This window comes from Euprymna scolopes, chromosome 13 (assembly GCF_053919585.1).
Source record: "Euprymna scolopes isolate OS-2025 chromosome 13, ASM5391958v1, whole genome shotgun sequence".
Lineage (NCBI taxonomy): Eukaryota > Metazoa > Mollusca > Cephalopoda > Sepiida > Sepiolidae > Euprymna > Euprymna scolopes.
Genome location: NC_136494.1, coordinates 3,941,255 through 3,956,684, shown reverse-complemented (window position 1 = coordinate 3,956,684; position 15,430 = coordinate 3,941,255). Strand labels below are relative to the sequence as shown.

General features: G+C 27.4%; 1 protein-coding gene across 2 annotated transcripts in view; it reads left to right on the top strand.

The window, feature by feature from the left end:
* LOC145291919 (uncharacterized) overlaps window positions 1-15,430 on the top strand; it is a 411,504-nt gene that overhangs the window by 192,595 nt on the left and 203,479 nt on the right. For both annotated transcript variants that reach the window (XM_080137767.1, XM_080137768.1), the window contains exon 2: window positions 9,010-9,177. In XM_080137767.1, coding sequence (XP_079993893.1) covers window positions 9,010-9,177 — 168 coding nt within the window. The remainder of the gene's footprint in view (window positions 1-9,009; window positions 9,178-15,430) is intronic.

Genomic DNA, 15,430 nt, shown 5'->3' with positions numbered 1-15,430 from the left:
AGACTTGGAACTTGATTATAGGGGATTCAGACCTGTGAAATAAATTTGATTTGGCTTTTAGCTGGTAGAAATAGAAATAGTTACTAAGGGTGTCAAAATTTTAATAAAATTGGAATTTGGCAGGCATAAATTGACTAAACGTCTACCTTCTGTGCATGTGCAAATATACATTTATAAGTTTAGCAACAATATTTTAAAATTTTTAATATGGACTTTGCGTAAATGGTAACAAATAATGCTGGAGAACTGTTTTAGTTTAGATTAAAACTGATGGCACCCAAATTATTTTGTCTTTTTTTGAAATCACTATTGAGTACAATATAATAATTAATAGAGAATTAGCTCCATAATAATTATTACGAAAATTTCAGGAATCAAAATAGCATATATAAGCATATTTTATGATTGGGCAATGCCAGGTATGCTGTTATGTTATTTCATATATAAATAAGTATGTATAATATTACATGAATAGACGAAATTCGGAGTCAACAATTTTTCTTTTTTTTTTTTTCTCCAAGTGACATTTCATGTCTGGTTTAACACTTTGATTCTTGAACTATCCAACATATTCTTTGGAGATGTCGATAATGGCTAGCCTTCTAAAATTGCTAATGGTCATGAATTCAAGGTTTTGGAAATCAACAGAGAAAGAGCAGGATAATAAGGAAAAAACTAAAATAGTCTGAGTGATTGCCGCTTTCTTTTCAACACTAAACGAAAGATATTATGATTTAGAGTTGGAGTTTTGTTACTTATGCAGAATAAGGACCATGCTATCGTCAAAATTTTCCATTTAATTGAAACACCGAAAGTGCCAAACCATTGAGCCAAAAAAATCATAGCAGCTAACGTTATTGAAAAAAAAAAAAAAAAAAAAAAAAAAATTGGTCTCATTAGTTATTTATTAAAAAACATTGTTTGTTCAAAAAATAAATATTTATTCATAAAACTTACCTTAAAATGATTGTTTTTTTAAATTTTATATTTTAATCTTAAGTTACGTAAAAATTGTCCTGTAATTATTCATATTTTTTTTTTTAGCAACAAAAGGAATATTTTTGCATTTTTTAATTAAGTTTTCAATTAGTATTTCATTACATAACAGAAATAATATTTTCTCCATTGAAAAAATTGGCCAGCGTTTGAGCAAAAAAAGTAAAAAAAAAAAAAAAAAAAAAAAAATCAAAACTTTCGTTTGATACCTTCTGACATTTTGCATCAACTGCTTGGTAAGATCTGCTGATATCGCAGTCCTTATTTTGCAGAAATACTGAATTTCAATTGGAAGTATTTCGTTACATGGCTTAAGTTTTATTAAATATTTTGTCTACTATTTCATTTATATCTGACTATTAAAAAATCGTTTATATGTAACTATTTAAAAAATATATTTTAATTTCATTAATAACTTATTTTTAAACAAAATAAAGTGTATTTCTGTGATGGTTTTGGTAACTTGTTTTTATGGAAATCGCTCCAGACAAGGCATAAAGCCACTTAATGTAAGGAGCTAAGAACGAAAGCTGACTATTGCAAAGACAGGAGACATCTATTAAAACACCAAGGTTATATGTAGGGGGAAAACTGTCAGCAGAAAGGTAGTTCTTAGGAAGAAGATACTGGACTAGGAAACTGTATTACAATGAGGCTTAAAAACTGAACTGATGGAGACGGTTGGACCAACAAGTGAACTGAAACAAAGGGAGCAGGAAATAGATCAGTTTAGTGACCTTGCAAATTACTCGGTGGTTTACAGTTGGCTTTTGTGAGGTTATTAAACCTATAGTTTGGGTTGGTGTGATGTCATGGTTTTCCTTCTATTAGATGAGTTGCACTGCCACTGTTTGAGAGTCTAGTCTGGACTACTATCTCATATATAGCTTGACAGACGGGGGGGGGGATGCTCTCTTTGAGAGTGTCAATGAAAATGGTGCAATAGCTGCGACAGAACGTGAACACCAAGCTCAGTTTCTGTATATAACCGTTGCATTACTTAAGTATAGTCTGAGATCTTTGACAAACGCTTTGATAGTAAATGAGTCAATGTCATTAATGTATATTTTAAAAAAAAAATGACCTATTTCAAGATATATTTTTTTTTTTTTGATAAAAGTAAAAATGGAAAACGGTCAATGTCTAAAAGCAAGTCAGTTTAGTTGTTAAAAGCAACTTGAGTAGAAAAAAAAACAAATTAAATATTTACTTAACATGCACTAATTTCATGTCAAATAGCTTTTGCTTTGCTGTTAATTTTATTAGTAAACTAGCAGGGCTACCTGGCATTGCTCAAGGCAACTCTTTTTCTCTTTATTTTCCTCCTCCAGCTTTCTTCTCTGCCCAACCCATTCCCCTCTCTGAACACACATGCACACACACATTTCTAGATTACTTGAAGAATGAGTTGACATGAAAGAAATAATTCCTTACAAAAAGAATAAGTTAGCCCTGATTGTACTGAGGGAAATATCTGGCATTGCTTGAGGTACCCCCCTTCTTCTCTGTCTAACCCATTCCTCTTTCTACACACACACACACACACACACACACACACACACACACACACACACACACACTATAGATTACTTTAAAAATGAATTGGCATAAAAGAATACTAAAAAAGAAAGTTATTTCCCTTAGTACAAACAGCCCCCCCCCCTAAATCTGCATTAGTTTCGAGTCAAAGAATAAATATTTTTTTCAATCTTTTACATATTATTCATCCAAAGCAATCCTGATCAAGAATATTTTGTGGATGATTGTTTTGTAATTTTAGCTTGACACACAAACGCACATACAACCAGACAGATAATAGTGTTCATCCTCATTGTCTAAATGTGTTTTCTATTGTGTGGATTTTTAAAATCACTTATTAATATCTCTCTTTTTTATAATGGTTGTTTTGTAAAATTTAATTTCAGATTTAAAAAAAAAAACTATTTATATTCGTATGTGATAATTTTGTTTTATTCTTTTATGTATGACTAGTTATATCTATCTGGTGTTGCCCGGGAGTATTTTTAATTAAAATTTTGATTGGATATTTTTTTTTTTTGTGTCAGTAAAGAAGGAATCGTTAGACTGAGGCCATTTAAATTTTTGTCCCAACCCAGAGTGCTCTTTTTTGGAAAGGTGGATTTTCCTCTTATTAAAACCAGGCCGTGTGTCTAACTCTGCCCTTGTGTGGAGGAGGGAAATAAATAGGGACAAAAATAGTTTCTTTAAATTTTTAATCAAATTTTGAACATAAAATATAATTTTCATCTTTTATTTCCTCAGAGGGATGAGTTTCAAAATACCTTGCTCATAAAATAGAATAAATATTTAAAAAAAGAAAAATGGGAAAGTAAATCACACGTTTAATGCCCCCCCCCTTTTTTTTGCTGTTACCATTCATGGAAATGACATGATTTCAAATGTTATCCATTTTCACTACAGAGACTTTCCTTAGAATCTGATTTAGCTTTTTTTTTCTTTTTTTTTTTTTATTAATTTATGGCAAGAATTTGTTGCAACCCTTCTCGCATGTGACATGGCTAATATCTATCTCCATTCGTTTGGTACTTCACGTTGCCTTATAAGTATTACAAGCATCAGGTTTCTGTGTGTGGAGATTTTCCAGTACAAATCGTTAGAACTGGTTTTGAAGTTGTCTAAGAATCTTTTAAAGGTGTCTGGATGATTTTTGGTATTTCTTCGAAAAGGATTTCAAAGGTTCATATTTGTTTTCATTTCTAATTATATATATATATATATATATATATATATATATATATGATTTTTCTAGCCTATTTGTAAACTTAATTGTTTAAAAACAAAAAGTATTTTTCAGTTCATCTATGTAGACGATCTTTATCATTTATTTTCAAATACCGATGCAAGTGAGAGGTCTAATTTTTGGTATTTATTATACTAAACTTTCTCATAAGTTGATTTTTAAGTGAAAAATCGACCTACTTTATATATATATATATATATATATATATATATAATCTCATTAGTTATAATTTCAAATGCAAAAGATGTATCTAATTTACACTCATAATATTTTTTTTTTTTTTTTTTTAAATATTTTACATGTGTTTTGTTGAACAGCGGAAGACTACTAAACAACTCCCCAGAGACAAATACATGTATGTTCCTTCAAAAACTATAAAAAGGATTTTTTTTTTTGCATAATTAAATACACACATACATACACACACACACACACACACACACACACACACACACACACACACACACACACACACACACACACACACACATATTTTGGAAAAAACTTGTATATGTTTTTTGAGGAACATATATATTATGCGATTTAAATTTAAAAAAAAATGTATCAATTTATCTTATAGTCTTAATAAAAATTCAATTAATTGTGAATAAAAATAATGATTCATTGTAATTATCAAAATTACAATGCCACAAGATACACACAACGTTTTGATATCTTAAACAAGACATATTGCCACTTGGACGTAAGGCCGTTCTAATTGGAATCCTGTCTATTTGAGGAGATGAGCAACGAGATATCTATTTACATTTAAACTTCTTATTATTATTAGGTTTGAGACTCTAAAGAAGGATCTAGAATCTCCAAATTTTATTACTATGTTCTACACAAAATCATTGTATTGTGAATGTACGCTGTCTCTTTTAGTCCTTTTAATTCAATTCACAGAAGTAGCCCCCCTCCCTCGCTCTGATCTCTGATGAACCCATGACAACACAAGTTATTTTTAGAAATAAACTAATTGGTTGGTGAATGCCTTTTTTTTTTTTTTTTTTTTAGACTTCCTCGACCGTTTCTGTTTTGGCTTTTCTTGGACGTAAATAGTCCACAGTGAAATGCCAAGCACCTAAATAACCTTAAAACCTCCAAGAGATCAACCGGTTCTTTTTCTTTGTACTTAATCTGATAAAACCCCTAATTCCTCATTTTTAACATTTGCAGCCACAGGTTTGATATTGAAATAGAACGTACAGTGCTTTCTTTTATATTTACTAGCATTTCAGCCCGGCGTTGCCCGGATGTTTGGAGGTGTATGTTGAGCAAAAAAAAAAAAAAAAAAAAAAAAAAGCAGTCAATTTTTTTTTAAAATTTGACTCCTATTATGATCCCTTAACATTTATTGTTTGGGGCTCAAATCAAGTTATTAAGTTAGATTCATGTCCAAGGAACCCATATCTAAAATTTCAAGTGTTTAGATCCAAAATTTGCGCAGGAGTTTGGTAGAGTTCTCAGCGGTTAAATCGTTGAACTTTGACCCTTAACAGCCAAATTTCTGGCCGAAAACTGATTCTAAAGATTTTCCCAAATCTCGGTACCCTGTATTTCAAATTTCGCGTCTGTAGACTTAAAATTAACAGTTATTGCGTAGGGAAATGTACATAGACACACACACAGACACGTTCACTTTTATAGATATATAGATTATGCCATCTGGAGCATCTGATATTTAAAAAAAAGAATCTATTATATTTTGATGTCTTGCCAAAAGGATATATTTGTTTGAAGTAACTGAGTGGTTTTGGCTATAATATTCGATTCATAATCTAGTAAGTTGCCTTATTGAACGGGTGTTCGTGGTCGGAGCTGATGATATCCTTCAGCATAAGACTTTCCCTGTATCTTTCGACGTGCTGCTCTATCAGTCGGTATTTATGGTTTAACCAACCAATCATGTTCATGTGAGGAAGAAGAACTGTTATACTCGTATTCATTGTATTACTCTTTTTTTTTTTTACCCCCCCCCCCCCAAAAAAAAAAAACCATCTTTGTAAAGTTAGATATGTTTACATGTATCTACAAGATTCACTTTTAAACTAATTAGTCGATCATTATGAATTTTGGAAAACAGCTAAAAATCTATAAGGGGTCCAAATATGTACAACATTTAGTCTCTTATATTTATAAAGTTAAGTACGCATATTTATACGTATTCATGTACAGAGTAAATTCTAGAAAATATAGTGAACAACATGGTACATTATGTGTTTTTATAAAAAACATCAAATTTTAAAACTAATATTTATTGCTTATACCTATCCTGGGGGTAATTTTCAAATTTATTTTATAAAATAAAGTTAGTCACCTCTAATTATATATGAGAGAGGGCCAGCTTTACTTTATATATTAGATATATGTGAAAATTTCCTCTGCATAATCGATATATACTTATGACAAAGTTCTCTCTGATTCTCTCTCTCCTCTGATCTTGAGTGCACGGTACAGTGGGAGAAGAGGTGGCTGGTTACTTTTAATGCATCTAAAACCAAGCTCCTATTTTTACATCATCAACGCTCAGATTCCCATCTGGCATGAATTGAAATGGATGGCTCTCCTCTAGGGGAAGCCCCATGTTTTGATAAGCTTCTGAGATTGACCTTTACTCCTGACCTGAAATGAAACACGTACATCAAGTCTGTTGCTAAGGTCACTGGAAAAATGGTAGGATCCTTCTACCGCTCCAGAAGATATCTCATGGCTGATGCAATTATCTATCTATATAAAAGCCAAGTACATCCAAGGATGGAGTACTGCTGTCACATCTGGGCAGGAGCTGCTAAAAATAGCCTATCCTGCCTTGATAGAGTACAAAATAGACTTCGTGGCCTAGTGGGTGACGCCCTTTTCTCTTACCTGCAACCTCTCTTCTACAGAAGAGACATTGCGAGCCTGTCTTTGTTTTATCGTTATTTCCACAGCAAGTGCTCGTCTGAGATTCAATCTCTGTTTCCTCCTCGCCAATCTTTCGCAAAAAATACCTGTCTAGCTGAAACCACTGTCAATAATTTTCCCCATTCTTTATCTGTGCCTAAATCAAAACGTAGATTCCACGAACAAAGCTTCTTTCTTAAAAGTGCACGCCTGTGGAACTCTCTTCCGTTTGCCTGTTTCCCTCCTGACTACAGCTTGGATGTCTTCAAGTCCAACATAAACAAATTCCTGATGAATCACCCCCTTAAATAAGATACTTTATCAAATCTCAATTACTAACAATTCCACTGATTACTTTACACGCAATAACCCTTATCCCTGAGTGGTTTCTGGGCCTTGATAAGTGGTGACTCCCATGTAAAAAAAAAACAAAAAAAAACACATTAGATATGTTAAAAATGAATTTGTTTCTGCAATTATAACTATTGATTATATTCTTGCAAATTTTAAATATATCTATCCAATATTTGTGTGTACGTGTGTGTGTGTGTGTGTATATATATATATACTAGCATTTCAGCCCGGCGTTGCCCGGGTGTTTATATGTTGAGCAAAAAAAAAAAAGTGGTAGTAGGAAAGCAGGCTCGAACCCGTACCGCAAAGGAGGAAAAGAACGGGGTAAAACTTAACGTTTATGCTGTTACGACCACCGCCAAACCAAAAGCAACATTTTTTAAAATTAAGGCTAGACAATATAAAGGAGAGGATAACTTTAAAAAATATCAGCGAAAAAAGTGACCCCTCCCCCCTGTATAAAAGTGACCCCCCTGTAGAAAAGTTCCTAGTTGAAGGGGAAGATATTAATGTTTTTAGCCAATTTTTCGATATTTGTCGTATGAAAGGTCGAGCTTTAAAACGATACTGATCTTGGTAAAATCCGTCGCCTCTATTGAAAGTTTAAGGCAGACATGCAAACAGACATACATACATTTATATATTGCTAACTAAAATTTTTCGACCCAAACTGAATAAAAAGCTTACCCTATCTTTGAATACCCTTTTATGTAAAATTTCAAATAATTAGACCAGAAATTGTCTGAGTAATTTGGAAGAGACCGCAGAGGTCAATTTTTTTAAACTTTGACCCCTATTATGACCCCTTAAAATTTATTGCTTTAAGCTCAAATAAAGTTATTAAGTTAGATCCATGTCCAAGGAACCTATATCTAAAATTTCAAGTGCGTAGACCCAAAATTGTGGGAGGAGTTTGGTAGAGTTCTCACAGGTCAAATCGTCTCCAGACTGATTTTAATACTGGGTTTTGGTGGATTCCTGTTCAGTCAGAACATGCCAATCAAACATCTATCTTATATTACTAGCAGAATAATAAAACACAACTTGATGTCGAGGTGGCTGTCTGTAACAATATATATATATATATATATATATATATATATATACACACATAAAATCGCAAGTAAAATTTCATTTGAAAGGAGTCTTTATTTAAAAATTTGAATCTTTTTTTGTTAGTTTATGATGGAGATTGATGGTATATATATTACTGATGGAACGATTCCAAAATTTTTCCCGATTCCGATACATGTACCAATTCCTATTCGTTTAAACTTTCTCAATATTTAGAGATTTGTTGTTTGAAAAAAAAAAAGAAATGTTTAATTACTGTAAAACCCTGAGTAATGTCCATATTTATTTTTGCTAAGGGTAAAAGTATTATTAGATTAGTGGTTAACTGGCCTAAAAGTTAGAATGGCCCGAAAATAGGGGGCCATTTTACTCTAAATTTATATGTGCAACTCAACCCACTTAGAAGGATTGGTATAAATAAAGGGTGAAATATAATTGAATAAGCATATTTTTCCCATAAACGTGTGTGTGTATATATATATATAATATATATATATATATATATATATATATATATATGTATATATATAACTACTTCATTTACTAACAAAATTAATATACAAAAGTATAAATTTATGTTAAACTTTAAGTATTTACTTCAAAAGTGCTCAATACGTAGGTAGAGCTAGTTAGTAATTTATAAAATATATATGGTGATTAAGCTACACTGAATATTCCGCGTTTCATCCACTCTAGGATTCTTCAGGCTTATGCCTTATATATATATATATATATATATATATATATATATATATTGTCATAAATCTTTAATTGCAGTATAACATTTTAATGAAATTTTTATTCTACTGAATTGTACTTTTTTTTATATCTTAAAAAAATATTTATTTTTATTATTTAGTCTTTTTTTTTATAAATGATATATTTGAAATGAATTATATTTTTCCTTTTACTTTCAGAAGCTATATTCAATCGTCCTCTCCCAGATGCGCCTATTGATGTACTGGGCACAAAATGGATGTCCAAGGAAAATCTATTGTCCAGCCAGACAGAAGATGATCCAAATCTATTTGTAGCTTTATATGATTTTCAATCAGGAGGAGAAAATCAGCTCAGTATAGTAAAAGGTATGTTTCCTTTTTTGTTTTTTCTTTCTTCATCTTCATGCACCTATTATCAAACTAAACATGTATCATACATCTATATAAAACTAAACATATCTTAACATCCATTCTAAAACTAAACATATGCATTTATTATAAAACTAAGCATATCCGTTTATTATAAAACTAAACATATACATTTATTATAAAACTAAACATATGCATTTATTATAAAACTAAACATATGCATTTATTATAAAACTAAACATATACATCTATTATAAAACTAAACATATCCATCTATTATAAAACTAAACATATCCATCTATTATAAAACTAAACATATGCATTTATTATAAAACTAAACATATCCATCTATTATAAAACTAAACATATCCATCTATTATAAAACTAAACATATCCATCTATTATAAAACTAAACATATCCATCTATTATAAAACTAAACATATCCATCTATTATAAAACTAAACATATCCATCTATTATAAAACTAAACATATCCATCTATTATAAAACTAAACATATCCATCTATTATAAAACTAAACATATCCATCTATTATAAAACTAAACATATCCATCTATTATAAAACTAAACATATCCATCTATTATAAAACTAAACATATCCATCTATTATAAAACTAAACATATCCATCTATTATAAAACTAAACATATCCATCTATTATAAAACTAAACATATCCATCTATTATAAAACTAAACATATCCATCTATTATAAAACTAAACATATCCATCTATTATAAAACTAAACATATCCATCTATTATAAAACTAAACATATCCATCTATTATAAAACTAAACATATCCATCTATTATAAAACTAAACATATCCATCTATTATAAAACTAAACATATCCATCTATTATAAAACTAAACATATCCATCTATTATAAAACTAAACATATCCATCTATTATAGAACTAAACATATCCATCTATTATAAAACTAAACATATCCATCTATTATAAAACTAAACATATCCATCTATTATAAAACTAAACATATCTTACATCTATTACAAAACTAAACATATCTTACATCTATTATAAAACTAAACATATCTTACATTTATTATAAAACTAAACATATCTTACATCTATTATAAAACTAAACATATCTTACATCTATTATAAAACTAAACATATCTTACATCTATTATAATGCTAAACATATCTTACATCTATTATAATAAAGCTAAAAATATCTTGGATCTATTATAAAACTAAACGTATACATCTATTATAAAACTAAACATATACATCTATTATAAAACTAAACATGTCTTGCATCCATATAATGCTAAACATATCTTACATCTATATAATAATGGTAAACATATCTTACATCTATATAATAATGGTAAACATATCTTACATCTATATAATAATGGTAAACATATCTTACATCTATATAATAATGCTAAACATATCTTACATCTATATAATAATGCTAAACATATCTTGCATCTATATAATAATGCTAAACATATCTTACATCTATATAATAATGCTAAACATATCTTACATCTATATAATAATGCTAAACATATCTTACATCTATATAATAATGCTAAACATATCTTACATCTATATAATAATGCTTAACATATCTTACATCTATATAATAATGCTAAACATATCTTACATCTATATAATAATGCTTAACATATCTTACATCTATATAATAATGCTAAACATATCTTACATCTATATAATAATGCTAAACATATCTTACATCTATATAATAATGCTAAACATATCTTACATCTATATAATAATGCTAAACATATCTTACATCTATATAATAATGCTGAACATATCTTGCATCTATATAATAATGCTAAACATATCTTACATCTATATAATAATGCTAAACATATCTTAAATCTATATAATAATGCTAAACATATCTTACATCTATATAATAATGCTAAACATATCTTGCATCTATATAATAATGCTAAACATATCTTGCATCTATATAATAATGCTGAACATATCTTACATCTATATAATAATGCTGAACATATCTTGCATCTATATAATAATGCTGAACATATCTTGCATCTATATAATAATGCTAAACATATCTTACATCTATATAATAATGCTAAACATATCTTACATCTATATAATAATGCTAAACATATCTTACATCTATATAATAATGCTAAACATATCTTACATCTATATAATAATGCTGAACATATCTTACATCTATATAATAATGCTAAACATATCTTACATCTATATAATAATACTGAACATATCTTACATCTATATAATAATACTGAACATATCTTACATCTATATAATAATGCTGAACATATATTACATCTATATAATAATGCTAAACATATCTTACATCTATATAATAATACATAACATATCTTACATCTATATAATAATGCTGAACATATCTTACATCTATATAATAATGCTGAACATATCTTACATCTATATAATAATGCTAAACATATCTTACATCTATATAATAATACTGAACATATCTTACATCTATATAATAATACTGAACATATCTTACATCTATATAATAATGCTGAACATATATTACATCTATATAATAATGCTAAACATATCTTACATCTATATAATAATACATAACATATCTTACATCTATATAATAATGCTGAACATATCTTACATCTATATAATAATGCTGAACATATCTTACATCTATATAATAATGCTGAACATATCTTACATCTATATAATAATGCTAAACATATCTTGCATCTATATAATAGTGCTAAACATATCTTACATCTATATAATAATGCTAAACATATCTTACATCTATATAATAATGCTGAACATATCTTACATCTATATAATAATGCTGAACATATCTTACATCTATATAATAATGCTGAACATATCTTACATCTATATAATAATGCTGAACATATCTTACATCTATATAATAATGCTAAACATATCTTACATCTATATAATAATGCTGAACATATCTTACATCTATATCATAATGCTAAACATATCTTACATCTATATAATAATGCTAAACATATCTTACATCTATATAATAATGCTGAACATATCTTACATCTATATAATAATGCTAAACATATCTTACATCTATATAATAATGCTAAACATATCTTACATCTATATAATAATGCTAAACATATCTTACATCTATATAATAATGCTAAACATATCTTGCATCTATATAATAATGCTAAACATATCTTACATCTATATAATAATGCTAAACATATCTTACATCTATATAATAATGCTAAACATATCTTGCATCTATATAATAATGCTAAACATATCTTACATCTATATAATAATGCTAAACATATCTTACATCTATATAATAATGCTAAACATATCTTACATCTATATAATAATGCTAAACATATCTTGCATCTATATAATAATGCTAAACATATCTTACATCTATATAATAATGCTGAACATATCTTACATCTATATAATAATGCTAAACATATCTTACATCTATATAATAATGCTAAACATATCTTACATCTATATAATAATGCTAAACATATCTTACATCTATATAATAATGCTAAACATATCTTGCATCTATATAATAATGCTAAACATATCTTACATCTATATAATAATGCTGAACATATCTTACATCTATATAATAATGCTAAACATATCTTACATCTATATAATAATGCTTAACATATCTTACATCTATATAATAATGCTAAACATATCTTACATCTATATAATAATGCTTAACATATCTTACATCTATATAATAATGCTAAACATATCTTACATCTATATAATAATGCTAAACATATCTTACATCTATATAATAATGCTAAACATATCTTGCATCTATATAATAATGCTAAACATATCTTACATCTATATAATAATGCTAAACATATCTTACATCTATATAATAATGCTAAACATATCTTGCATCTATATAATAATGCTAAACATATCTTACATCTATATAATAATGCTAAACATATCTTACATCTATATAATAATGCTAAACATATCTTACATCTATATAATAATGCTAAACATATCTTGCATCTATATAATAATGCTAAACATATCTTACATCTATATAATAATGCTGAACATATCTTACATCTATATAATAATGCTAAACATATCTTGCATCTATATAATAATGCCAAACATAATAATAATAATACTGAACATATCTTACATCTATATAATAATGCTAAACATATCTTACATCTATATAATAATGCTGAACATATCTTACATCTATATAATAATGCTAAACATATCTTACATCTATATAATAATGCTAAACATATCTTACATCTATATAATAATGCTAAACATATCTTGCATCTATATAATAATGCCAAACATAATAATAATAATACTGAACATATCTTACATCTATATAATAATGCTAAACATATCTTACATCTATATAATAATGCTGAACATATCTTACATCTATATAATAATGCTAAACATATCTTACATCTATATAATAATGCTAAACATATCTTACATCTATATAATAATGCTAAACATATCTTGCATCTATATAATAATGCTAAACATATCTTACATCTATATAATAATGCTAAACATATCTTACATCTATATAATAATGCTAAACATATCTTACATCTATATAATAATGCTAAACATATCTTACATCTATATAATAATGCTAAACATATCTTACATCTATATAATAATGCTAAACATATCTTACATCTATATAATAATGCTAAACATATCTTGCATCTATATAATAATGCTAAACATATCTTACATCTATATAATAATGCTGAACATATCTTACATCTATATAATAATGCTAAACATATCTTGCATCTATATAATAATGCCAAACATAATAATAATAATACTGAACATATCTTACATCTATATAATAATGCTAAACATATCTTACATCTATATAATAATGCTGAACATATCTTACATCTATATAATAATGCTAAACATATCTTACATCTATATAATAATGCTAAACATATCTTACATCTATATAATAATGCTAAACATATCTTGCATCTATATAATAATGCCAAACATAATAATAATAATACTGAACATATCTTACATCTATATAATAATGCTAAACATATCTTACATCTATATAATAATGCTGAACATATCTTACATCTATATAATAATGCTAAACATATCTTACATCTATATAATAATGCTAAACATATCTTACATCTATATAATAATGCTAAACATATCTTGCATCTATATAATAATGCTAAACATATCTTACATCTATATAATAATGCTAAACATATCTTACATCTATATAATAATGCTAAACATATCTTACATCTATATAATAATGCTAAACATATCTTGCATCTATATAATAATGCTAAACATATCTTACATCTATATAATAATGCTGAACATATCTTACATCTATATAATAATGCTAAACATATCTTGCATCTATATAATAATGCCAAACATAATAATAATAATACTGAACATATCTTACATCTATATAATAATGCTAAACATATCTTACATCTATATAATAATGCTGAACATATCTTACATCTATATAATAATGCTAAACATATCTTACATCTATATAATAATGCTAAACATATCTTACATCTATATAATAATGCTAAACATATCTTGCATCTATATAATAATGCCAAACATAATAATAATAATACTGAACATATCTTACATCTATATAATAATGCTAAACATATCTTACATCTATATAATAATGCTGAACATATCTTACATCTATATAATAATGCTAAACATCTATGTATAATACTAAACTTGTGTATTTTCTGTATTACTTGTGTTATTTCTCCTCTTGAGTTATTTTCATGTTTCGCTCAATGTAACATTCGACCTTCTTCATGTGTATCTTGTTGAACTTGGGAATCTGCATGAAAATTTTAAACAGAACCTTTTCTTTAATCCATGAATGTAGCATGCTTCCCTTGAGGATTGAACTTCAACCTCTAGAAGAGTATAACTTTATAACTGAATTTTTCCAAGTATTTTATCTACTATTCCATGGATCCTTCCCAAGTTTGACAAGATACATCTGAAGAAGGTGGGAGATTACATTGAGCGAAACATTGTAAAAATAACACTCAAGATGAGAACAGTAGTCCAAATAATATATGTAAGTCAGAAAATGCACAAACACGTTTTATGTTATTTTTGTAGATCATT